At 42.4% G+C, this 24,501-nt stretch overlaps 1 protein-coding gene across 2 annotated transcripts in view; it reads left to right on the forward strand.

The window, feature by feature from the left end:
* Window positions 1-7,229: 7,229 nt before the first annotated feature.
* The window catches only part of LOC109915822 (disintegrin and metalloproteinase domain-containing protein 19), a 75,776-nt gene continuing 58,504 nt past the window's right edge, over window positions 7,230-24,501 (forward strand). The window contains exons 1-3 of one of the 2 annotated variants that reach the window (XM_048604036.1): window positions 7,230-7,302; window positions 10,129-10,205; window positions 18,594-18,783. In XM_048604036.1, coding sequence (XP_048459993.1) covers window positions 7,231-7,302; window positions 10,129-10,205; window positions 18,594-18,783 — 339 coding nt within the window. In that variant the 5' untranslated portion in view covers window position 7,230. The remainder of the gene's footprint in view (window positions 7,303-10,128; window positions 10,206-18,593; window positions 18,784-24,501) is intronic. The other variant, XM_048604037.1, reaches the window with a different exon arrangement.

The following is a 24,501-nucleotide window of genomic DNA, read 5'->3' on the forward strand; positions in this document are numbered from 1 at the left end:
TAGACCAAAGAACTTACCTCAATGCTGACCCCCTATACCAGCTGTTTATAATCTAAGGGCAGTCAGAGAGCAATTGTATACATGTGAATGTCAAGGTTTAAGTCAATGATTCACACTCATTAACTTTTTATTTTGATAAAAGAAGTTTCATTATTCACCAAGTGCTGTGTCTGCAGTGAGGTCAAGTTCCTAAGTTTCATATGATTTTCATCTACTTTAATAGAACATAGAAATGTACAGTGCAGGAACGGGCCCTTTGGCCCATGACATGCCAAACATGATGCCAAATTAAACTAATCCCTTCTGCGTGCCCTTGGTCCATATCCCTCCATTCCTTGCGTATTCATGTGCTTATCTAAAAGTCTCTTAAACACCCCTATTGTATCTGCCTCCACCACCACCCCTAGCAGTGCATTCCAGACTCCTACCACATTCCATGTAAAAAAGCTTGTCCCTCAATCTCTTTTGAACCTTCCCCCTCTCACCTTAAATGCATGCCCCCCCCCCTTTGAATAGAATCTGTACAGTGTGGAAACAGGCCCTTTGGCCTAACAGAGCATCCCCCTATAACCCACCTAATCTACACATCCCTGAACACTATGGGCAATTTAGCATGGCCAATCCACCTAACCTGTACATCTTTGGACTGTGGGAGGAAACCCACACAGACATGGGGAGAATGTACAAACTCCACACAGACAGTTACCCCAGGGTGAAATTGAACCTGGGACCCTGGTGTTGTGAGGCAGCAGTGCTAACCACTAAGCCACCATACCACCCTATGTGAGCATTCTATGAACATGCAGTGAGTGCCTGAAACCAAACTTGTTTTAAAACACAAAATCTCAGTATTTGGGCTTCACTGGCAAAACCTTTATTTCTTGTCCATCCCTAATTCCCCTTGGAAAGGCAAAAACAGAATCTTTTTGAGCTTCTGCAGTCCATGTCATGGAAAAGCTCCTAGTGTGCTGTTCCACTGGGAAGTCCCAGAATTCTAACGCACCAGAGCGAAGCAATAGCAATTGGTGCTTGCTGACGTTGTTGCTTGGAGAGGAACAGGGAGGTCATACTGCCCTCAATTGATATTCGCATGCAAACCTTCCTCTATTCCAAGGGTCCTGAGGCAATTACAACATAGTTAGCTGAGAGCCTTTCAGATTGAAATAAAAGCGGTGACTTTTTTTAGTTTGCAAGATTTAATAAAAGGCCTGAGCAATTGGAAATGACTTCAAACCAGATTTGCCTTTTGTGTTAATCTGAATGGGTCCATCTTATTTTTTTTGTCAGATTTCTGATTAAGTCCTCTGAGAACTGCTAAATGTAGCACTCCTAGTTTGCTGGAAATGTTGGATGATAATCTAAATTCACCATTTGACCAACAATGATCTCATTTCAACCATGACCTCGCAGTTGTCTGGCTGGCAATAACCAGATGGAGAATGAAATTATTTGATGGCAGACATTATGAGCCTTTAATATTCCAAAATATTAATAACTTAAAAGTTCATTGTGACTCTGAATGATAAATGTCTGAAGACTGCATTCACTGTGTTGTGATGTGACAAACATGGTCTGTTGACTTTTTAATGACTTTTTTTATATAACTTGGCTTAATAAAGGGCTTGGTTCTGGAGAGGAACAATTATTTGTCAGATGTATCCACAGGGGATATTATAACAAAATCAGGAGGAGAAATTTGGACTAATTATCCCACTCTAGTTTGGATGATTTAACCTTTTCAAGTCTAGGTTTGTGGCTCTTTGAATGCTTATAAAGGCTTGAGCTGTCCAAACTGGTCAAAATTTGACTTGATTTGATTTATTATTGTCACATGTACCTAAGTACAATAAAGCATTTGCTTTGCGTGCGGTACAGGCAGAACATAACATATAAGGACATACAGAGTAGAGAGTGATTGAACAGAGCAAGGCATACAGAGTTACTGCTGTACAGGTGGTGTATAATAGGAAGATCAGCACTAGATTTGAAGTTAGAGAGGTCCATTCAGCAGTCTAATAACAGCAGGGAAGAAGCTGTTCTTGAACCTGTTGGTACGTTTGTTTTAAGCTTTTGTGTCTTCTGCCTGATGGAAGAGGTTGGAAGAGATTATAACCAGGGTGGGACAGGTCTTTGATGAGGTTGGCTGCCTTTCTGCAGCCATGAGAAGTGGAGTCAAATGATGGGAGTTTGGCTTCTGTGATAATCTGGGTTGTGTTCACAACTTTCTTTAGTTTTTTATGGTCCTGGGCAGAGCAGTTACAGTACCAAGCCATGATGCATCTAGATAGAATGCTTTCTACGGTGCATCTATAAAAGCTGTTGAGGGTCCTTATGGACATACTGAGTTTCCTAAGCTGCCTGAGAAAGAAGAGGTCTTGTTGTGCCTTCTTATTATTACATCTACATGGGTGGTCCAGGACAGATTGTTGGTTATCCAGGAACTCGATGCTCTCAACCCTGTCTGTTTCTGGGTTGGCCCCTGTGACTGCCCATGTTAAACAGTTTGCTAGAATAATAAGTTTCTTTTTATTAAATATCTTATCCTGTCAAACTCTATAGCTAACTGCATGTACCAACCTGAGAAGACCTGATGAGACATGTTTTGCCATTGTAGTGGAAATGGCTTCAAACCTCGTTTGCCTTTTGTGTTGAGCTGAATGGGTTTTTTTTCAGATTGCTGACTATGTCCTATTAGAACAGATAAATGTAGCACTTCTAGCTTGCTGGGTCTTAAGGGAGATACTGTCCTTGGCCAGGATCAATGATGGATGCTACGCGTTTTGTAATGAGATAATCTTTCAACTATTTACAGGATAAGGCTTAGCACAAAGCTTAAAACGGGCTCATCTCTCCGTAGAATCTGTTGTTATGTGATTTGTTAGATCACTGGTGGCATATTTCACATTAACTCTTGACAAGACAGGGTAAGGGAAGCTTTACTCTGTATCTAACTTGTGCTGCCAGTGCCCTGGGTGTGTTCGAAGGGGCAGTGTAGGAGAAGTTCTGGGGGAAGGGAGTGTTGCTGCAACTTGCCTCCAAGTGTTGATTGCCCATAGTCTTAAGACTTTAAATGCAGGAAACAAAATTCCCATCACCTTGCAGCTTTCCTTGAACATGAGTTCCACAGTTTGGTCAGTTTTATTGCATAAGGTAATGGTTCTAAACGCGATAATGTTGAAGATGCATTAAGCTCTACCCAATCCGGTTACATCACATAATATTTGGGTGTAGAAGAGAACCAGTCTAGCTGTAGATCCTGATGGGATTAGACATTCCTCCCTGGCTCCAGTTAGTCTCCACAATTCTGCCTGGTTAATTAATATAACTTGTACAAAAGCAAAATATTGTGGATGCTGGAAATCTGAAACAAACACAGAAAGTGCTGGAGAAACTCAACAGGTTTGGCAACATCTGTGGAGAGAGAGACTGAGTTAATGCTTTGAGTCATTATGGCACTTCCTCAGAACTGCAGTTTTCGAAACTGAAACGTTAACTCTGTTTTTCTGTCTCCACAGATGACGCAGACCTTATGAGCTTCCCCACCACTCTCCATGTTTGTTTTTTATAACATGTACCTATAGCGACCACGTAGTTTTCTTGCTAAAGCAAGGGACTTTTTATATTAGGACTCTCGAGTGGTTTATCCTCCACCATTATTAACTGAGTGGGCTCTTAGAAACTGCATAGCAAGGAGGATTATTGACAGCACCATACCCCAATCATAAACCTCAGGGGAGGTGTGGGAGGGGTTGAGGAATACGTCAGGACCCAATAGGGCCCAGGGCTGTAGGAGTCTATGCTGAGTTTGGGGTGGGATGAGAAGCAACACTGAGATGCGGTGATTTCTGTTCCTGCTGCCAGCCACCAGCACTTGGTACCACAACATACAACAGACAGCTCCAAACTTGCTGAAGCTTGATCATTGCTTGAGCACTCGGTTTGGTTTTTATGAATGACTTAGTGTCTCTGTCTGTATTGCAACAACACAAACTGATTTTTATTTTTCATGTGTGACTGTGGACAATGTTGCTATTGACAAGAAGGCAGTGACTTCGGACAAAAATGAGTTATTTCCTATTTCACCAGATAAAAAAACAAAGATTTTCTTTTTATATCCCTTGAGCTTCTCAAATACTGGCTCTTGAATGGACGCCTGATTGAATTCTGAGTATCTGAAGAAGACAGATACTGAAAACTTTGTGAATAGCAGTGAATCCTGGCTTATCCTATAAGGGTATTGTTAATAACAGGGACACGAGACTGGGCCATTGAACCTGTACCAGCATTCAGTAAGAACATGACTGATACAATCTTGGTCTCAACTCCACTTTCCAACCCTTTCACTATAACCCTTGACACCCTTATTGTTTTACAACAGCAACTTATATTTATCTGGCACCTTTAACTTGATACCTAAGGTGAAAATTTTATGAAAACAAAGCATGACATCAAGCCACATAAGGAAATATTAAGCCAGTTGCCCAAAATCTTGGCCAAGGAGTTAATATTGAGGAGTGTCTTAAAGAAAGAAAATGTGATAGAGAGGTAAAGATCTAAAGGTAGGGTGTTTCAGAGCTTGGGACCCAGGCAGCTGAAGGTACAGCCACTGATGATGGAGCGATTATAATAAGAGGACAGAGCTTGAGGAGCACAGCTTTCTCAGAGTGTGGTGGGCCTGGAGGAGGTCACAGAGATGCATGACTGGAGGGATTTACAAACAAAGGTGAGAATGTTATACTCAAGATGTTGCTTTACAGTTAGCACGTACTGGGATAACAGGGGAATGGGCCTATCAATGCCTTGAATACATCAATGACTCACCCTCCAGTAGTGCTTTCTCTATGAGAGATAATGATATTGAGGATACAGACTAAAGTTATAAGGATATTACAAAACAAGAAAGACTGTACCTATCTGAAAACATTGAGCAGGTTGGGAGTGTTCTCCTGGGAAAGAGAAGATTAAAAGGAGACCTGATTGCGTTATTTGAAATAGTGAAGGAATTTGGTAGGGTGAATGTAGAGAAACTGTTTCCAATTCTTTCCTTTATTCATTCACAGGATAAGGGCATTACTGGCTAAGCAATAGTTTATTGGCCTATGGCAATTAGGGACAGGCAATAAACTATTGGAAGTGGTAATGAGCTGCCTCTTGAATTTCTGCAATCTTTGGGGTGTAGGGACATCCACAGTGTTGTTGGGGAGGGATTTCCAGAATTTTAAAGGACAGAAAAGGAACAGCAATATTTTTTTTTGTTGGATGTAGGCATCAGTGAAGAGGCCAGCAATTACTGCTCATCCCTAATTTCCCAGAGGGCAGTTAAGAGTTGACCACATTGCTGTGGGTCTTGAGTCATGTGTAGGCCAAACCATGGAAGAACGGCAGATTTCCTTCTCTACAGGACATTGTGTTCCAGTGAACCAGATGTGCTTTCACAGCAATCGACAATAGCTACGTGGTTGCCATCCTAGTAGATTTTATTCCAGATTTTATTGAATTCAAACTCTACCTCTGTCATGTTGAGGTTCATTCCAATTACCTCAAAACATTAGCCTAGGCTTCTGTATTGGTAGCCCATTGACATTGCTACTATGCCACCACCTCCCCGTGTTTCCAAGTCAGAATGATATGTGCCTCAGAGGAGAATGTGCTCCTCTGATCGTCATGGTATTCCCATGCTTCCGCTACCCTTGTTCTTTGAGCAGGTAGAGGTCACGGGTTTGGAAGGATCCTGGGTGAATTGCTACAGGGCATCTTGTAGATGGTACTTATTGCTTCCACTCTCTGTGTGTTGCCGTGAAGGGAGTGAATGTAGAAGATGGTGGGTTTGATTCCAGTGGGCTGCTTCGTCCTGTCTGGTATGAAGCTTCTTGAATGCTGTTAGAGTTGCACTAACCCAGGTAAGTGGGGAGTATTTCATTGTCTTCTTGACCTGTGCCTTGTAGATGGTGGACAGGATCTGGGGATTCAGGAGGTGAGCTCATCGCTGCATGATTTCTAACCTCTGACCTACTCTTGTAGTGTTTACATGGCTGGTCCATTGTGGTTTCCCGTCAATGGTAACCCCTTACATGTTGAAGTGGGGGAATCCAGAACAAGAGTGCATTAGTATGAAAGAGCCAATAACGGGTTAAATAGGAGGCAATACTTTCCAGAACAGTTAGAATGTGTACTTTTTTTCCCTTTAGGGATGGTTGAAGTGGCATTGATATATTTAATGGGAGGTTTGATGTTTGTATCAGGGAGTAGGCAATCTAGCAATATGGGTTCATCATCTTGAGAGGTAATTTGTGTGGCAAGAAGCTTAAGAACATAAAACATAGAACAGTGCAGCGCAGTACAGGCCCTTCGGCCCACAATGTTATGCTGACCTATTATCCTACTAAGATCAAACTACCCTGCAGACCCTACATTTTACTATCCTCCATGTCCCTATCCAAGAGTTGCTTAAAAGTCTTTAAAGTATCTGACTCCACTACCACTGCCGGCAGCACATTCCACACACCCACCATTCTCTGTGTAAAGAACCTACCTCTGACATCTCCTCTATACCTTCCTCCAATCACCTTAAAATTATGCCACCTCGTAATAGTCATTTCCAGCCCTGCGGGAAAAAGTTTCTGACTATCCACTCTATCTGTGCCTCTCCTCATCTTGTACACCTCTATCAAGTCAAACGTCATGATACAAACATCAAGCTTGTGTAGAGGATAAACACTGACATAGAAGTTTTAAGCAGTATGACCTGCTCCTACAGCTTAGTTTGTAAGTAAAGCTACACATTCTTCATTTAGAACTTAGAATCCCAATAGTGTGGACACAGGCCATTCAGCCCCTCAAGTGCACACAAACCCCTCCAAATGCTCAGACCCACCACCATACCCTATCCATGTAACCCTGCATTCCCCATGAGCCTGCATATCCCTGGACACTATGGGCAATTTTGCATGGCCAATCCACCTAACCTGCGCATCTTTGGGCTGTGAAAGGAAACCCACGCAGACGTGGGGAGAATGTGCAAACAGACAGTTGCCCGAAGCTGTAACTGAACCCGAATCCCAGGCGCTGTGAGGCAGCAGTGCGAACCACTGAGGCACCCTGCTGCCTCATAACTTTATAGGTTTTACAGAGAAGCGGTTGGAATATTTGAAAGTGAGCTCTGATTGTCTAAAAACTCAGCAAGTTCGTTGAGGTCTGAAACAGAACTATGTTTCTCTTTCCAGGCAACTGATGGCACTGGGTTATGCCGAGACTCACTACAGCCCTACTGGAGAGCAAAGAACTAGCTATCCTGACCACAAGGTGAGTGTGTGGGATGTCAGTGTGTGGCTGAGAGGAGCAGGACAAAGCACACACGTTGGTTAGAGGATGACCATGTAATAGCAAGTGCTGGAGCTGACCTAGTTGTTCCTCTTGAGGCAAGCCACGACTGAGCAGTGCCATGTGAATAGTTTGCATGGTTTGACTCAAATTTCCAAAATATTGTAAGGTCTTATAATAAATCAGCAAACTTAATGAGACAGGATTCATTTTCAATGTCCATCTTGATAAATGAAAGGAAAGAACTTGTATGGTTGGCCTGGATTTTAAGATCAGTGATGAGGGAATAATACTATGTGTCCATTACATTTCCACTTTGCACAGACATTCCGTGGAGTTTTGATCTGTGACTTCGAGAGATACATTTCAGCATGTCTCTGTATATAGTGAATTAGGTCCTGTCTGAATCGGGCAACAAAGCACTGTATCATCTCAGTCTTGAAGAATCATTTGAGACACACAGAATTTAAGTCAGTAAGTTAAAATATATAATTCAAAGTCAATTCATGTACAGAAAGCAAGTTAAAGGGTAGGAAGGAGAAATGAGAGTAACAGAGAGAAAAAAAGATAAAAGAGGCAAAGCAACTGTCGAAATGTATTAATTTTAATTGTTTTTAAAATCCCCATGAAATAACTGCACAGAGGTGGGTATCCAGTCACCAAGTCAGTCTTTATTTACCTGCGCACAGTACACAGGCTGTGACCAGCCAGCTCGGAATCAGTGCCTGAAGTGAGGAGATTCTAAATCCCCTGTTTATATTGGTCAGCCAGGGCTCCCTGATTGACCCAGGTTAACAATCCCATTCAAGGATCTCATCGTCAATGAGATCTACCTGGTTCCAATCACCACACACCAATAGTAATTAAAATCTGATGGAATGAATTTCCATGCTCCTAAAACAGCATTTTCAGTACTGGTGTGGTTCCCATGCTCTTAAAAATTCACTTAATCCCCTATTTCTTGTTCAACCACACATGTGTTGGATAACTGCTGTCCAATGTACAATTTAGTAATAGTGTGGTCTGATAATCTCGCTGATAATTACAACTGGGAAAATCAGGGTGTTATTACAATTCTCTGTGCCTAAAAAATGCCCCTAAGCATTTCACAGTCAATGAAATACTTCTGAAGTGCAGTCGCTGATGTTAGCAGAATTTTGCGGAACCCCATCAGTGGGTTTGCAGGTTGTGAGGGATGGAGAATAAAATGATTAGTGTGTTCTCCTTCACCTTGCCCCTGTTCAATTTTATCCCAAACTAAGGGACTCATTTGGACTTTCCACCCCAGCCTAAATCTTGAGGCCAAGAGGGGAATTGTGGAGATAGAGCATTACAGCATCCAACTCGAACCTTAGACAGGGAAGTATCAGGGATTGGGGGGGGTGAAGCAGGAAACATCTGTTAATGGCCCCTTTTCCAGTTCAGGTACAATACCCCCATGGTTTCTGCCCTCCTCATCTCAATTCTCCCCATTGTTACTCCCTCCTTTATTCCCTTGCTGTCAAGTTCACTGACCCACCACTCCTGCACCCCATCCACACTCGATATATTTTTCCTACAATGATGGCCACATAACCTGCTTCCTTCTACAGAAGTTGAGGAATGGCCACAAGACTAGAGGACTCTCCTGGCTCCTCGCAGGTTGTCTTTCCTTGTGTCCTGTGCGCGTCTTGGCTTAGCATAATGTCTAATCCAAAGATTGGTGCCTCTGGCAGTGCAGCACTCACTTCCTCCTGTGCTGAAGTGTCAGCTTAAATTATGTGTCCCGGTTTCTGGAATGGGGTTAGAACCAATGATGTGATGACTCAGAGATAAAGTTATTTCGACGCACCCAAAACGAGATCTGGATGATGCCTCAATTCAGTACATTATATGGACAAGATGTCAGGGTTGGAGATGGAGTGGGGAGATTAAATGACTTGCATTCAAAGAATTTTCTATATGTTGCCTAAAAGACAGGTCACCAGCATCTGCACAACATCTGGTGATGTACTATTAGTTTGTAGCTGGTGCTCCTACATTAGAGAGTGTGAATTCGTTAAAACGCAGCTTATGCACAGAGTTGTCCAGTTGTAAGGTTTTCACTCATGGAGTATAGACCTCAGTGACCCAGCACGTTACTACTTTCATTTGGATGGTCAGGTAACGCTAAGAGCCACCAACCTCAAGGTTCCTGAGACTGACAGTGCAGAGCTCTGCTTAACAGGACTGAATGGAAGCAGAACCTCACACAAGCTTCTGTTCAGATTGACTGGACAGAAATTCATGCAAACTTGGTGTTTGAATGACCAATATTTTATTGTGATAGGTGCCTGAAGGCAAAACATTCCTATTTGTATTTCTTGAGATCTAGCATTGCTGTAACATAGACTAACCTATTTGCTGTTCCACATGAAATCCACAGCTTGCTTTGCTGTTTTTACCAACACAGTGGTATGGTGGCATGGTTTCTCTGTAGTTAGCACTGCTGCCTCAGAGAGCCAGGGACCTGGGTTCAGTTCCAGCCTTAGACGACTCTTAGTATGGAGTTTGCACGTTCTTCCCTGTGTGTGCATGGGTTTCCTCTGGGTGCTCTTGTTTCCTCCAACAGTCCACAGATGTGCAGGTTAGGTGGATTGGCCATGCTAAATTGTCTGGAGTGTGAACTAATGCAGGGATAGGGTAGGGGGTTGGGTCTGGTGGGATGTTGTTTGGAGGGTCAGTGTGGACTTGATGGGCTGAATGGCTGGCTTCAACGTAGTAGGGCTTCTAACTCCTGCTCCTAATTGTTGTGATCCTGTGCACTGTGCTGTTTGTTTTTTGTTTCAGTCGCACTGTTTGTACCATGGCAATGTGAAAGGCTTCAAACACTCCAGTGTCGTACTGAGCACGTGCAGAGGACTCCGGTAAGATTGCTGAAGTGTACATTTGTTAACCTTTAATAAGGATCTGCCTTGCACTTCAAAAATTAATTATTCCATTTGCAAAGTGTCAAGAAGACTTTCCTCCCAATCAGAAGACGTGGGGGTCACTGGGGCCTTGGGCAAGGTAAGGGAGACACGGACTACATTTTCTTTTCCTTAAAACGTGCCAACAGTGGCAAGTTTGGCACTGCTTGGCAAATCTCTGAGTCATCACATCATTGGTTCTAACCCCATTCCAGAAATCGGGACACATAATTTAAGCTGACACTTCAGCACAGGAGGAAGTGAGTGCTGCCATGCCAGAGGCACCAATCTTTGGATTAGACATTATGCTAAGCCAAGATGCGCACAGGACACAAGGAAAGACAACCTGCGAGGAGCCAGGAGAGTCCTCTAGTCTTGTGGCCATTCCTCAAGATTGCAAATCGTCTCCAAGAACCACTGCAATCCTGGTGATAATGTGGCTCCAATGATAGTGTCAGGAGAAACAAAAACACATTTACATTTGTGTGGATAACACAGTATGGGGCTGGAGGAACACAGCAGGCCAGGCAACATCAGAGGAGTAGGAAGTTGACTTTCCTCCTCCTCTGATGCAGCCTGGCCTACTGTGTTCCTCCAGCCCCACACTGTGTTATCTCTGACTCCAGCATTTGCAGTTCTTACTATTTCTGTAGCACCTTTTACAAGCCCATAGACAAGTATGTTTTTGATACTGGGCACTACAAAGGAAATTTCAGGAAATGTAACGGCCAGTTGGCACACAGCAAGTCCCAGAAGCATCCATAATTAACCAACTAATCTATCATTGATTGTTCTTAAAAAAAATCCCACGTATTCACTAATGTCATTCAGAGAAGGAAATCTACCATCCTTGCCTGGACTGCCCTAGATGTAATTCCAGATGTTCAGCAATGTGGTCATCTCTGAAATGGCTTAACAACCAGTTGGCTTAAAATTTTTAGAGATTGACAGCAACTGGTGACCTTTGCATTGATTGCCACATTCCACGAAAGGGTAAGGAGAAAGAAAAGTCTGTTTTGGTTGCTATTGCATGAGGGATAAGTTTTGCCAGGGCACCAGGGGAATTCTGTTCAGTTTTGAATAGAGTCACGAGCTTTCACATCAACGTGAGAAGGGAGATGAAAGACCAGCGTGTCACTGAGACGAGAACTCTGACACAGCAGCACTCCCTCCATATTGCATTGAAGTGCTGTGTTGTATAATTTTTTTTGTGAGATATGACAATTGCTAGCAAGGCACGCATTTGTTGTCCATCCCTCAGTGCTCCAGAGAAAGTGGTAGTGAACTGCCTTCATGGGCTGTTAGGAAGAGTTCTAGGACTTTTAACCGAGTGAATGAATGGTGATTCTGTTCTAAGTCAGGATGGTGACTGGTTGAAGAGGAATTACGGGTTGTAGTGTTTCCATGCCTTTGTCTTTCTAGAAGGTAAAGATCATGGGTTTGGAAGGTGTTTTCTTGGTGGATATATGCAATCCATATTGTAGGTGGTACGCACTACAGCCAGTGTGCATCATTGGTGGAGGAATCAATGTGGTACCAGTGAAATGAGTGGCTCTTTTCTGGATAGCGTTAAGCTTCTTGCCTTTTGCTGGAGCTATACTGACCAAGGCATGTGGAGAGTATCCTACCACGCACCTCACTTACTCATTGCAGATGGAGGGCAAGTTTTGACTTTGGGGAGTGAGGGAGTAAGTTACCACAGACTTCTGAGCCTCTGACCTGCTCTTATATTATTTATCTTGCTGGCCCAGCTCAGTTTCTGGTCAGCAACAAGTCTCAAGGATGATGATGATGAGGGATTCAGAGAAATGTACTGCCTATTGGAAACTTCACTGTTTATTTTTCCCATTTTTGGTTTGTAACTGTGAGTTGTGAGTTGAAGGTGATCTTTGGACTGTGAGCAGCAGCTTGTTATGTTTTTAAAAAATGAAAGAACAAGCAAATTGATGTTTGTTTAGAGGACCTGGCTTGCAAGTTAGTTGTTGTTGAAAGAACACTGTAGATGTTTCAGATTCAGAGATGGATTATGTTCAAGGCTGACAGATGTTAAAATGGGCCATTGCAGGGAGGCTGGTGCTGACTTGTTCAACAAAGAGAATATTGGAAAAACAGAGAATCCAATGTTTGAACTGGCTTAAACTGTGATTTAGTCAGAAGATATGTGGCTGTGAAAACTACAGGATGGACCTTTGGTTGCTCTTTGGTTATCATACCGTTACCAACTTATTGAAAGTTCAGAGAATAGAATCCCAGTTATAAGAAATAAGTGAATATTCCGGAGCCGATTAGAAACTGTTTACATTGACGAGTGTCTTCAGAAATCAAACAAGATACAATCCTATGAGCCTGTGATAGCACACATTGATGAAACTGCTGAAGTGAACTCGCCAGTCGCATCTCTTTTATGTTTTCTTTTCATTTATACCTTAGCCGTGTCTGTTTCTGTGTGAGCTGGGGCTATGATCAAAGAAGATTCGGTTCAAATCATAGCCATGAATTAGATTACCTTGTTCTTTAATATTGCTGTGCTAAAGCTCCTGTATTAATAATAAATTCCTTTTCTCTATAAGTATAAACTTGACTTCTGGCATTGGTTAGATTCTGGTTAGGAAAATTGGGGCAATTTTGAGGGTCATTAAAAGTTTTAATTTTACTGTATCATGAACACAGGGATAGGGAGGCTGATTCAGTCTGGCTTGCTGTCCCTGTGATTTATTTTATTCACTCATAAGATGTGAGTGTCACTGGATGGTTAACATTTATTGCATTTATTGCCTATCCCTCGTTACCCTTGAAATGGTGGTGGTCAGCTGCCTTCTTGAACCACAGCAGCCCACAAGCTGTAGTTGGCCCACAATGCCCTTAGGAGGGAATTCTAAGATTTTAATCCAATGACAGTGAAGGAATGGCAGTATGTTTCCAAGTCAGGATGTTGAGTGGCTTGGAGGGGAACTTGCAGGTGATGGCATTCCCTTGTATCTGCTGCCCTTGTCCTTCTAGATGGAAGTACCTGTGGGTTTGGAAGGTGCTGTCTAAGGATCTTTGATGAATTTCTGCAGTGCACCTTACAGATAGCACACACTGCTGCTCCTGAACGTTAGTGGCGGAAAGAGTGGATGCTTATAGATGTGCCAATCAAATGGGCTGCTTTGTTCTGGATGGTTTCAAGTTTCTTGACTGTTTTTGGAGCTGCACTCATCCAGGCAAGTGGGGAGTATTCCATCACACTCCTGACTTGTACCTTACAGATGGTGGACAGGCTTTGAGGAGTCCGTTACTCACTGCGGTATTCCTAGCTTCTACACTGCTCTTGAAGCCACTGTGTTTATGTGGCAAATCCAGTTGAGTTTCTGATCAAAGGTAACCAGCAGGATATTGACAGTGGGAGACTCAGTGATGGTAACACCATTGAATGTCAGGGGGCAGTGGTTAGAAATTTTTACTGGAGATGATCATTCCTTGGAATTAATGTGGCACAAATATTAGTTCCTACTTGTCAGCCCAAGCCTGGATATTGTTCAGATCTCGTTGCATTTGGATATGGACTGCTCCAATATCTGAGAAGTTGCAAATGGTATTGAACATTGTGCAAACATTAATGAACATTCCCACTTCTGACATTCACTGGAAGGGAGGTCATTGATGAAGCAGCTGAAGATGGTTGGGCCTAAAACACTACCACGAGGAACTCCTGCAGAGATGTCCTGGATCTGAGATGACTGCCCCGCAGCAATCACAACCATCTTCCTATGTGCCAGGTATGACTCCAAGAAATGGAGAATTGTCCCCCAGTATCCATTGATTCCAGTTTTGCTAGGGCCTCTTGATGCCACACTCACTTGAATGTGATCTTGTTGTCAAGGAACAGTTGCTGTCACTTCACCTGTGGAATTCAGCTCTTTTGTCCATGTTTGAACCAAGGCTAGCTATAATGAGACCAGGAATTGAATGGCCCTAATGGAACCCAAGCTGGGCATCCCTACCAAGTTATTGCTGAGCAAGTACTACTTGATAACATGATTGAAGACACTCTCCATCAGTTTACTGATGTTTGAGAGTAGACTGATGGGGCGGAATTTGGCCGGGCTGGATTTGTCCTGCTTTTTGCCAATTTTCCACATCATTGGGTAGATGCTAGTGTTGTAACTGTATGCTAATGTTGTAACTGGACTGGAATGGCTTGGCCAGGGGAACGGCAAGTTCTGGAGCCCAATCTTCAGTTCTGTTGCCGGAATGTTGTCAGGGCCCACAGCCTTTGCAGTCTCCATTGTCTCCGACCATTTCCTGATAACATGTGGAGTGAATCAAATTGACTGAAGACTGACATCTGTAATGCTGGGGACCACTGGAGGAGGCGGAGATGGATCATCCATGTGGCGATTCTTACTGACGATTGTTGAGAGTGCTTCAACATTATCTACCGATAATTTTTCGGCCATCGCCTCCCCTTTTGAACATCGAGGAAAATTAGTCAGGTTCTCTCTTGTTTGAGCTGGTCACTGCCCCCGCCATGTATGGCATGAATATTAATTGCCTTTTAACAGTCCATTCCTGAATGTCATCCAGGTTTTGCAGCATTTCATAGCAGACTGCTTCAGTATCTGAGGAGGTGTGAATATTACTAAGCGCTGAAACATCTCACATTGACATTATAACGGAGGGGATTGTCATTGATAAAGTAGCTGAAGACAATTTGGCCCATATGCTCATGTCTTTGAAGTAAGCTTTAAAACCATGTTCTGACTCAATGTGAAAATATTACTACAGAAGCAAGGCTGGTTCCAAACTTGGGTAAGGAATTCCAGGTTACTAATCTAGCAATGATGAAGGAACGGGGATAAATGTTTCTGTAAGGTTGATTTAGGACTTGGAGAATAATTTAGTGAAGTCAATAATACTATACATTGTTAATTTCATCCTTCTCAATAATAGCACTTACAGAAGAAGGAGATATTGTTGAAGTCTGTCTTTGCTGGAGGAGAGAAGTACCTGTGCTAGGCACCATCAGACATTGTTGAGGTTAATCCTCAACTGGCCTATTCAACCATACACACACTGTACTTTCTCAAAGTGACCATTCTTAGCTTGTTCTTCTTGCACAGTACAGCCAGTACAGCCCTGTAATGTCTCATTGAAGACCACAGTTCTAAGAAATGAACTGCTTATGGCTCAATCTCAGAATGAATTACAGAACATGAGCTCCTCAACTCCATTACATCTTGTGATGGCAAGTACTAAATGGAAACTAGAGATCTTCCAGGAGAAAATTATCGTCCGTTTTGTCCTGAAATAGAATGCTTTTATTCAGTATGTAGATTCTCCAAACAGCAATCACTTCCTTTGTGAAATAAGTCAACCCTCTAATCATTCCCAATATCAATGTTGGTAAACAGGCTAACCTCAGATTGCTGTCTTGGAATGAATCTGTTTCCTATTTAAATAGCTAGAAACTTGAGTCATGTTACTTAGCAACTAGTACAATTAATTCCTCTTGCGGCAAATCGAAGCCCTGTTCAAAGTGAAGATTGCTGTGTTGATAGAGCAATTATAAGCTCTTAGGAACATGAAGGCAGCTGTGGATTGCTTGAGCAGATGTTCAGGAGTAAAATCAGTTTAAAAAGCCATTTTCCTATTTATATCAGTGAAGGAAGCCGCAATACAGGTCCCAAGATGAAAACAATGAACTTCCTGCAATGGATTTTCTGACAAGGTCAAACAAAGCAGCCTGCTAATGTTTACATGAAAATAGGGAGCAAATTGTGTGTGGTTGGAGATTTTCACTCTTCAAGAATTTACACAAGAAATTTCTTCTATACCTTTGCTACCTGAGGCAGAATGACTTTTCTTAACATCATATATAGTTCAAATCACAAGCGCTGTTTGCTGTGAGGACTTTAAGCCAATTATTATAAAAGACAATATATTTAGTCCTTTGGCAGAAGCCTGTGTTCAGTAGTATCACTCTCATCTCTTGAATTGTAAGGTTATGGGTTCATGCCCTTCTTGAGATTTGGCCACATAATTCAGGTCGATGCCTCAGCGTGCACTGAGGCAGAGTTGAAACACCAGAGGTGTTGTCTTTTGAGTGTAATGTTCAACTGAGATCCTCTTGGATGAGCCTAAAAGACCTTAGGATGCTAATTGAAGAAGAATGAATATGGGAGTTCACTTGGAGCTCTTGTCAATTTTAATCTGTCAGCCAGCAGCACAAACAAAGATTGGGATGATCCATGGAGTTGTAGATGTCAATAGCACTGAAAAAGGCCCTTTGAACCATCGAATCTGTGCCGATGCAACACAAGTACTTAATCATTCTAATCCAATTTTTCAGCAATTGGCTATAGCCTTGTTTGCCTTAATGCTGGATTTCTAACTTGCTTCCACTCAGGAGGCCTGTCTTTCCTGGCATTTAACAAATGTAGCCCTGGATCTCACTGACCATTGAGGGAAGATCACTACTGGCTTTAGACCTCGAGGTGGGACCATCCACTATCACTAAATCCAGGTCGACATTTTCCTGCTGAAGGAAAGGTGAAAAATGTGTTCCTGTAGAGGTCAGTATTAGGACCATTACTTTTCCTGCTGTACGGAGGCAACACAGACTCGGGCATGAAGAGTGTGTACCAAAGAGCAGTTTGCAGATGGTAGAAAACTGGACAACCTGGTAACTACTGAGGAAGATAAATATTGACTTAGTAACATAGGAAAACAAGGAAATTATGCTGATATATTAAAAAGCTCTGATTAAACATAGAAATGTAGAAAATAGGAACAGGAGTAGGCCATTTTTCACTTTGCCACTCAACATGATCATGGCTGATTATCCCACTCAATACCATGTTGCTGCTTTGACCCTATACCCTTTGATCCCTTTAACTCTGAGAACTATATCTAGGTCCTTTTTGAAACATTTTCAATGTTTTGGCCTCAACTTCTTTCTACAGTAGAGAATGCTACTGGCTCACCACTCTCTGGGTGAAGACATTTCTCCTTACCTCAGTCGTAAGTGGCCGACCTTGCATCCTTAGAGTATCAGCTGGAAACCTTTTGTACAGTTCTGAATGTCACACTTTTGGAAAGATATCAAAGCACAATGAAATGGAGAGATTGGAAGGTCGGGAATATTCTCCACACATCAAGATAAGATAAGGGGCAATTTAATGGAGGTATTCAAAATTAATGAAAGGTTTTGATGAAGACATAAGAGGAATTTGTTTTCTGTGGGTCAGTAATCAAGGACATAGATTTAACATAATTAGGAAAGAGTTTGACGAAAATGAAGGAATGTTTTTCGTACATGATGTTGTTAGGATCTAGGTTGCATTGTGTGAAACATGTTCCATCAAAATCTACAGATGGCAGATGGGCACACACTTAAATAAGACTAATTTTCCTGGCAGGAAGGAAGTACGGGGGGGGCACCCGATTTACAAACATCTGACTCACGAATGCGATCCCATATAGGGGTATAGTTTTAAAGATCTAACATATGAACATTTCCTGTACTTATGAGTGGCTGCTTTATACCTCCCTGCATGGTGCTCCAACTTGAATACAAATTGACTTCTGAACGGACTCAGAAACAGAACCCATTCACAACCCAGGGACTGCCTTTAGCTGGTGACAGCTGGGGAAATATATTGGCTGGCCCTTGCAAAAACCAGCACGATTATGATGGGTCTAGTGGCTGATTTCTATGTTAAAAGGTGACAAACGTTAGTTTTTGGAAAAGGGTTAATTTATACTTTGCTTATTAATTGTCAACTTTGTGCGTTGCTTGGTAACCCTTCTGCTCTGACGGCTTGTGTCAGTCTCAAGCTCAGAACCTACTGCACCTGTCACTCATTGGGGATAAAACTGTCCTTGGGCTAGTGGCACAAAACTGGTGATTATTTTCCCATTGTCCATTCTCAGCCTTGCCCCGCACTCTTTATTTCCATTGACTTCAGAGGAAAAGAATACTGGGCCAAGTTTAAAACTACTGACCAATCTCTGTGAGCTATTTTGTACTCATGCTCCAGGACTAGTTCACCCCACCTTACCTTTTGTCTGTTTCAAGGATTGACTCTCCCCAGTGAATGATGTGGCCAACTGAATGTAAAATATTTCTGTGATGGAGGTGGAGGATTGCTGGACTGAGGTTGCCCAAATTCACGACACCTTGGTTCCTTATGCTAGCAAACATTGGGCGGTTAGATATGAGCTCAGGTCTCTGACTTTAAAATGTTGACACCTTGCTCATTCTGCCCCCTCGTTCTCTGTCCTTTAAACTGTAAGAACGTGAGGCAGTGATAAGCTGATAATTAAATTCTGACAACATTATCTCTCTGATATCTCTTATACTAGGGGTTTGATCATTCTAAATGTGAACCTCAGTTACTTGGTGCAACCCCTTGAAGATAGCCTTGACCATCACCTTATCTATAGGACTGAACACGTAAAACTTAAAAGAGGGACATGTGGACATCAAGAAAGCAAACATGAGGAAAATTGGGTCAAAGATTTCACCAGCCAATTTCATCCAGCACATCACCTGGTAAGGATTGCAGAAAACTAAGTCTTGTCAAGAGTCACTCAAAACCTTCAGCTGCTCATTCTTATTGATGGACATTCTACCCTTGGGATCTTTCCATTGTCTATGTCTAGCATTTATTGTTTATCATCTTACCTCATTGACTATTGAATTGGACACCAGCATTCACAGTGACACATTCATAAAGACAATTGACAGAAACTTTTTTAAGATACAAATGTGGAACTCCAAAAAAAACACTTCAATTTCAGTAACTGACATTATCAATTTCAAATAAATTGACGAGGAAATCCTCATTTGAGCAAGATTTAAAAAAAAAGAAATCTTAAGCAAACAACTTGATAGCTAATGGTGTACAAAGTGATGTTAGTAACTTAAGAACAGTAGTGGCCCATTCAACTCAATAAGACTGTTGCACCCCTTAGTTAGACCCTGGCGTTTCATCTACTTCAATGCCATTTTCCTAAACTATTTCCATATCCCTTGATATCATTATTTACCAGAAATCTAGCGGTGACTGAGCTTCCACAACACTCTCGGGTAGAGAATTCCAAACACTCACCACTCTGTGAGCGAAGAAACTCCTCCTTATCTCTGCATTAAGTGGCCTCCATCCTACCCTGAGAATATGCCTCCTGGTTTTAGGGTCATCAGCCAAGAGAAACATGCTCTCTGTCACTCCTTGTAAGAATTTACATGCTACTGCTCATTCTTTGAAACTCTAGGGAAAACAGCCCGAGTCTCCTCAATCACTTATAGAACAGTCTCGCCTTTCCAAAGATTAATCTGGTGAACATTACACTCCCTCTTGTGATAGATATGTCCCTCCTTGTGAAAGAAACTAAAAGTGAATTCATTAGTCCAGGTGCTATCTCACCAACGCTATATAGAACTGCAGCAAGACATCGTTACTCCTGTACTCAAGCCCCTTTGTGATAAAGGCGAACATGCCAATTGCCTTCCTAACTGCTAGCTGCACCTCTATGCTAACTTGAATTGACTTGTTGACAACGACACTCAGGTTCCTTTATATACCTGCACTTTCCACCGTTATGAAATATTCTGACTTCTTAATTTTGCTTCTCCAAATGAATAACCTTGCATGGATTCGCATTATACTCATCTACCATGATCTAACCTGTTCACTTTGCTTTCTAAGTCCTGTGAAACCACTTTGCATCCTCCTCACAACTTCCTTTCCCACTCAGTTTGGAGAATACACTGAATATGATGGCACACCAAGAGATGATGGCAAACTAACAGGCACTGAGTCCATTACAACATTTTCTCTCCTTTATTTAAACAAATTGGTTAAAGCAGATGTGTTGACAGGGTAGAATCATTTTTTCAAACCGAAGTGAAATAAATCTGTTACATTTTGACACTTCAGCTCCCTAGAACAAGGATGGTTAAATTGAAATTAGGCTAGTTTAATGTTAAAAGACCTCTTTTTGAATCTCTTGTGTTGCAAGAGATTACATAGATCTGCATCTGAACACTATATTGTCAATTATAATGTGTGGCTCTACGTGTTATGTCTGCTGTGTACAGGAAAAGAGAGATGTGGTGAAGGATATGAAGTATGTGGAGCTGTATGTAGTGGCCGATTATGCTGAGGTAAGGCTCTTTATGGTCCTTGCATTCTTCAATCATCTGATTTATTCACTGACAGGTCGAACTGAATGGTCAAGGCTCCTAGTCCATTAGCCCAATCGAATTGAGCAAGATGGAAAGGAGGATAATTAAGGATGGAGGCTGGTTGGATAGAAAGACTGAGTGCTGACAGAAGTCCCAGCCTTGCAGTCGTAAGTGGGGTTGGACGTTATGATATAATAGTGGGAGTAGGCCATTTGGCGCATTGAGCCTGCCCCGCCATTCAGTAAGATCATGGGTGTGATCTGATAATCCTCAACTCCACTTTCCTGCCTGTTGAAATGGGAAAACATTCAATTGTGTCGGATCCAGACTTTGTGCAATAGCGTAATGCAGATGACATGTGAAATGGAAGGCTGGTATTATGTTTTTGTTCCCAGTGACCAATAATAATTTTAGATTATGCTGCTGTTTCACTGTCACTCAGTACTAGAATAGACACACAATTAAGAACAACCATAGTACGTCTTAGGAGTTTCGTGAATTTTCATCTGGGCTTTCCAAACTATCTGTTGTTAATTTTGTTTAATTGATTTGTGGGATGCAAAGACAGCATTTACTGCCCACCCCTAATTACCCTGGAGAAGGTGATGGTTAGCTGTTTATTCGAACTGCTGTAGTCCTTGGGGTGTAGGGATGCCCAAAGTCAAGTTAGGGAAGGAGTTCCAGAATTTTGTCCCCGCAAAGTGAAACAATAGTGATATATTTCCAAGTCAAGATATTGAATGACTTAGAGGGGATTTTGCAGGTAAGTGGTAGGTGGTTGCTTTTCGGACTGCAGGGCAATCGCCAGCAGTGCGCACAGGAAACAGAGCTGAGTCCACTGTTTTTCGTCATTTATATAAATGATTTCGTTGTGAATATAGGAGGTAGTTTAGTGAACAGTGAAGTGGGTTATCTCTGAGTGCAGCAGGAGCTTGATAAAATGGACCAATGGGCTGAGGAGTGGTAAATGGAGTTTAATTTAGATAAATGTGAAGTGTTGCATTTTGGTAAGGCAAAGCAGGGCAGGACTTATGCAGTTAATGTTAAGGCCCTGGGGGGTGTTGCGGAACCGAGACCTAGGGGTGCAGGTGCACAGTTCCTTGAAAGTGGAGTCACAGGTAGACAGGGTGGTGAAGAAGACATTTGGCATGCTTACCTTCATTGGTCATAACATTGAGTATAAAAGTTGGGACATCATGACGTGGCTGTACAGGACATTGGTGAGGCCACTTTTAGAATACTTTGTACAATTCTGGTCATCTTCCTAGAGGAAGGATGTTGTTAAACTTGAGGGGATGCAGAAAAGATTTACATATATGTTCCTGGGACTGGACAGTTTGAGTTATAAAGAGAGGCTGAATAGACTGGGGCATTTTTCCCTCGAGCATTGGAGGTTTTGAGGGGTGACCTTCTCAAGGTTCATAAAATAATGAGGGGCATGGATAGGGTGAATAGCCAAGGTCTTTTTCCTAGCGAAGTGGAGTCCAAAACTAGAGGGCGTAGGTTTAAGGTGAAAGGGGAAACACTTAAAAGAGGCTGGTACACATATGGAATGAGCTGCCAGAGGAAGCCAGAAATCATGTGTTCCTGATGCACACTTTGCCCCAACACATTCTCATTGCTGGCTTATTAGCTATCATTCACCCACTGAAAGAGGAAGGTTGGTATTGTTCCTCCCTGAAGATGGAGGAAGCAGATTGAGCCAAGCTTACTAGTTGCAAAATGCATAGTAACTTTATATTCAGAGAGAATGACCATTGTGTCCCAGTAGGTAGAAGCTTCAAGTTCCAAGTTTACCTCATGCCATATTCTCCTTCTGCAGTTTGTTCCAAACCCGTGAGCACTAACATCTAGGCAGACAAGGACAGCAGGTACATGTGGACACCACCACCTGCCAGGTCTCCTGCAAACCACTCAACACCCTGACTTGGAAATAGCTTACTGTTCCTTCGGTATCGTTGGGTCAAAATTCTGGCACTTCTTTGTCGTTGTGGGTCTACCTACAGCATGTGGACTGCAGCACTTCAAGAAAACAGGTCACCAACACCTTCTCAAGGGCAACTTGGGATGGGCAATAAATGCTGGCCCTGCCAGCAATGCTCAGATCCGGTGAATTAATTTTGTAAAAAGAAGCAAAATATAAAATAGTGCTGAAGTTCAAATTCTGAAATATAAATGAAAGTGCCGAAAATAGTCTGGCAGCATCTGTGGAGTGCGAGGCAGCCATATAATAAGCTTTTGGGGTCCATTCTGCACTTGTGTGATATGTTTTCCTACTGATCATTTTATTCCGAGTAAGACAGAGAGACATTTTCCCCCAATTCCACCTCTTGCCCCCTGCCCAGAACTCTTTTTGGGCATGGGTCTGTATTCACTGGCATGTCTTTGGTACTCTGCTTTGGTGGCCATTGTGTGCCACCTGGTCAATTAGGTTCACCCACAATGGGAACCATCACCATATCTAGGTCTCTCCTTGCCCAACATCCACCTATTTTAAAGCAGGTCACTGAACAATGGATGGAGAACCGTTCCAACCCATTCCACCTTGCACACTCATCTCTAATTTATTTTTAATTCCCTCCTAGCCTGGGGATATTGATGTCAATTCTTGTGCCACATCATTGCCCTGGCGTAAAATGGCTGTTGCTTTCATCTCCTGTGGACCAGGAAGGATAATGTTGAACCCCATTTTGGCTGAGAAAAAGAACATTCAGGTTTTCCCTATCAGGCACTCCCAGCCCAACCACTGTACAATCAAATGAAGATTATTGCTCCAAGTGACATTAACTCCTATTACATCCTTCTGATGTGATCCCTGTGCTGTTTTGTAGCCTGCTTGTTGACAATGTCTATTTATTGAGGTTGGTTGGCTCGCCGAGCTGGTTTCTTGTATCGCAGATGTTTTGTTACCATGCTGGGTAACATCCTCAGTGCAGCCTCTGATGAAGTGTCGGTGTGTTTTCCTGCCTGGTTTTTAAACTCTGGGGTCCGTTGAGCTGGATTGCCTCACTTTCGGTTTTCCTTCGTAGGGGAATGTATATGGGGTCGAGCTCAATGTGTTTATTAATAGCATGCTTCATGGAGTGCTAGGCTTCTAGGATTTCCTGTGCCTGTCTCTGCTTAGCTTGTCCCAGGATTTTGGTGTTGTCCCAGTCAAATTGGTGGTTCTCCTTGTCCATGTGGATTGAGATGAGTGAGTATTGGTCGTGTCTTTTTGTAGCCAGTTGGTGTTCATGTACCCTTCAGCTACAAATCTACTCCAAAACCTTAGAAATGTCTATTTATTGTTACTCTGGGGACAATTTACCCCTCCCCAGAGGTGATGGGAGTAGAAGTAATTCTGCAAGTTAGCCCTAGAGAGATACTCACCCTCTTCATGCCACCTCAAGACTTAAAGGTTGAGTGGGAAGATCCATTAGGGAATTTCATGATTCACCAGCAATTAAAGCTCTTAAGTGACCAAGTTATAGCTACTAAAGGGTCTCAACCTTCCCGATTACCTGCCTTCCCAGCAAGCATGAAGAGTGGCTGGTTTCCTGATGAGGTCACATATAGGATAGAGAAGATAAATTAAGACTATACCTGTAGCAGCAACAACTAATACTTAATAAAACATTGCAGAGATGCCAGGCTACCAAGCCAGGTAAGAAGATATTAGGTTAGATAAGAAAGAGCTTGGTCAAACAAGTAATTTTTGTGAAGCACCTCAAATCAGGAAATCAAGGGAAGAGAGGTGGAGAGATGCAGAGGAAACATCTCAGAGCTTAGGGCTGAGGCAGTGGAAGTTAAGACCACCAATGGTAACGTGATTGAAATTGGGTTGAAAAAAAAATAGGAGCACAGATATCTCTCGAGGGGTATGGTGCTGGGGAGATCACGGAGATAGGCGAGGGTCAAGAACTTAGAATTTAAATTGGCAGGATTTGAAAACAAGGATGAAAATTTTAAAGTTAAATCAACGTAGATCAATGAGCACAGGGGTTGATGGATAAGTTGGTGTGAACGAAGACATGAGCAACAGAATTTTGGATGACTTCAAGTTTATAGAGGGTAGAACGTGGGAGATCAGAGAGGAATGCATTG

The sequence above is a fragment of the Rhincodon typus genome, chromosome 12 (genome assembly GCF_021869965.1).
Source record: "Rhincodon typus isolate 14 chromosome 12, sRhiTyp1.1, whole genome shotgun sequence".
Classification (NCBI taxonomy): domain Eukaryota; kingdom Metazoa; phylum Chordata; class Chondrichthyes; order Orectolobiformes; family Rhincodontidae; genus Rhincodon; species Rhincodon typus.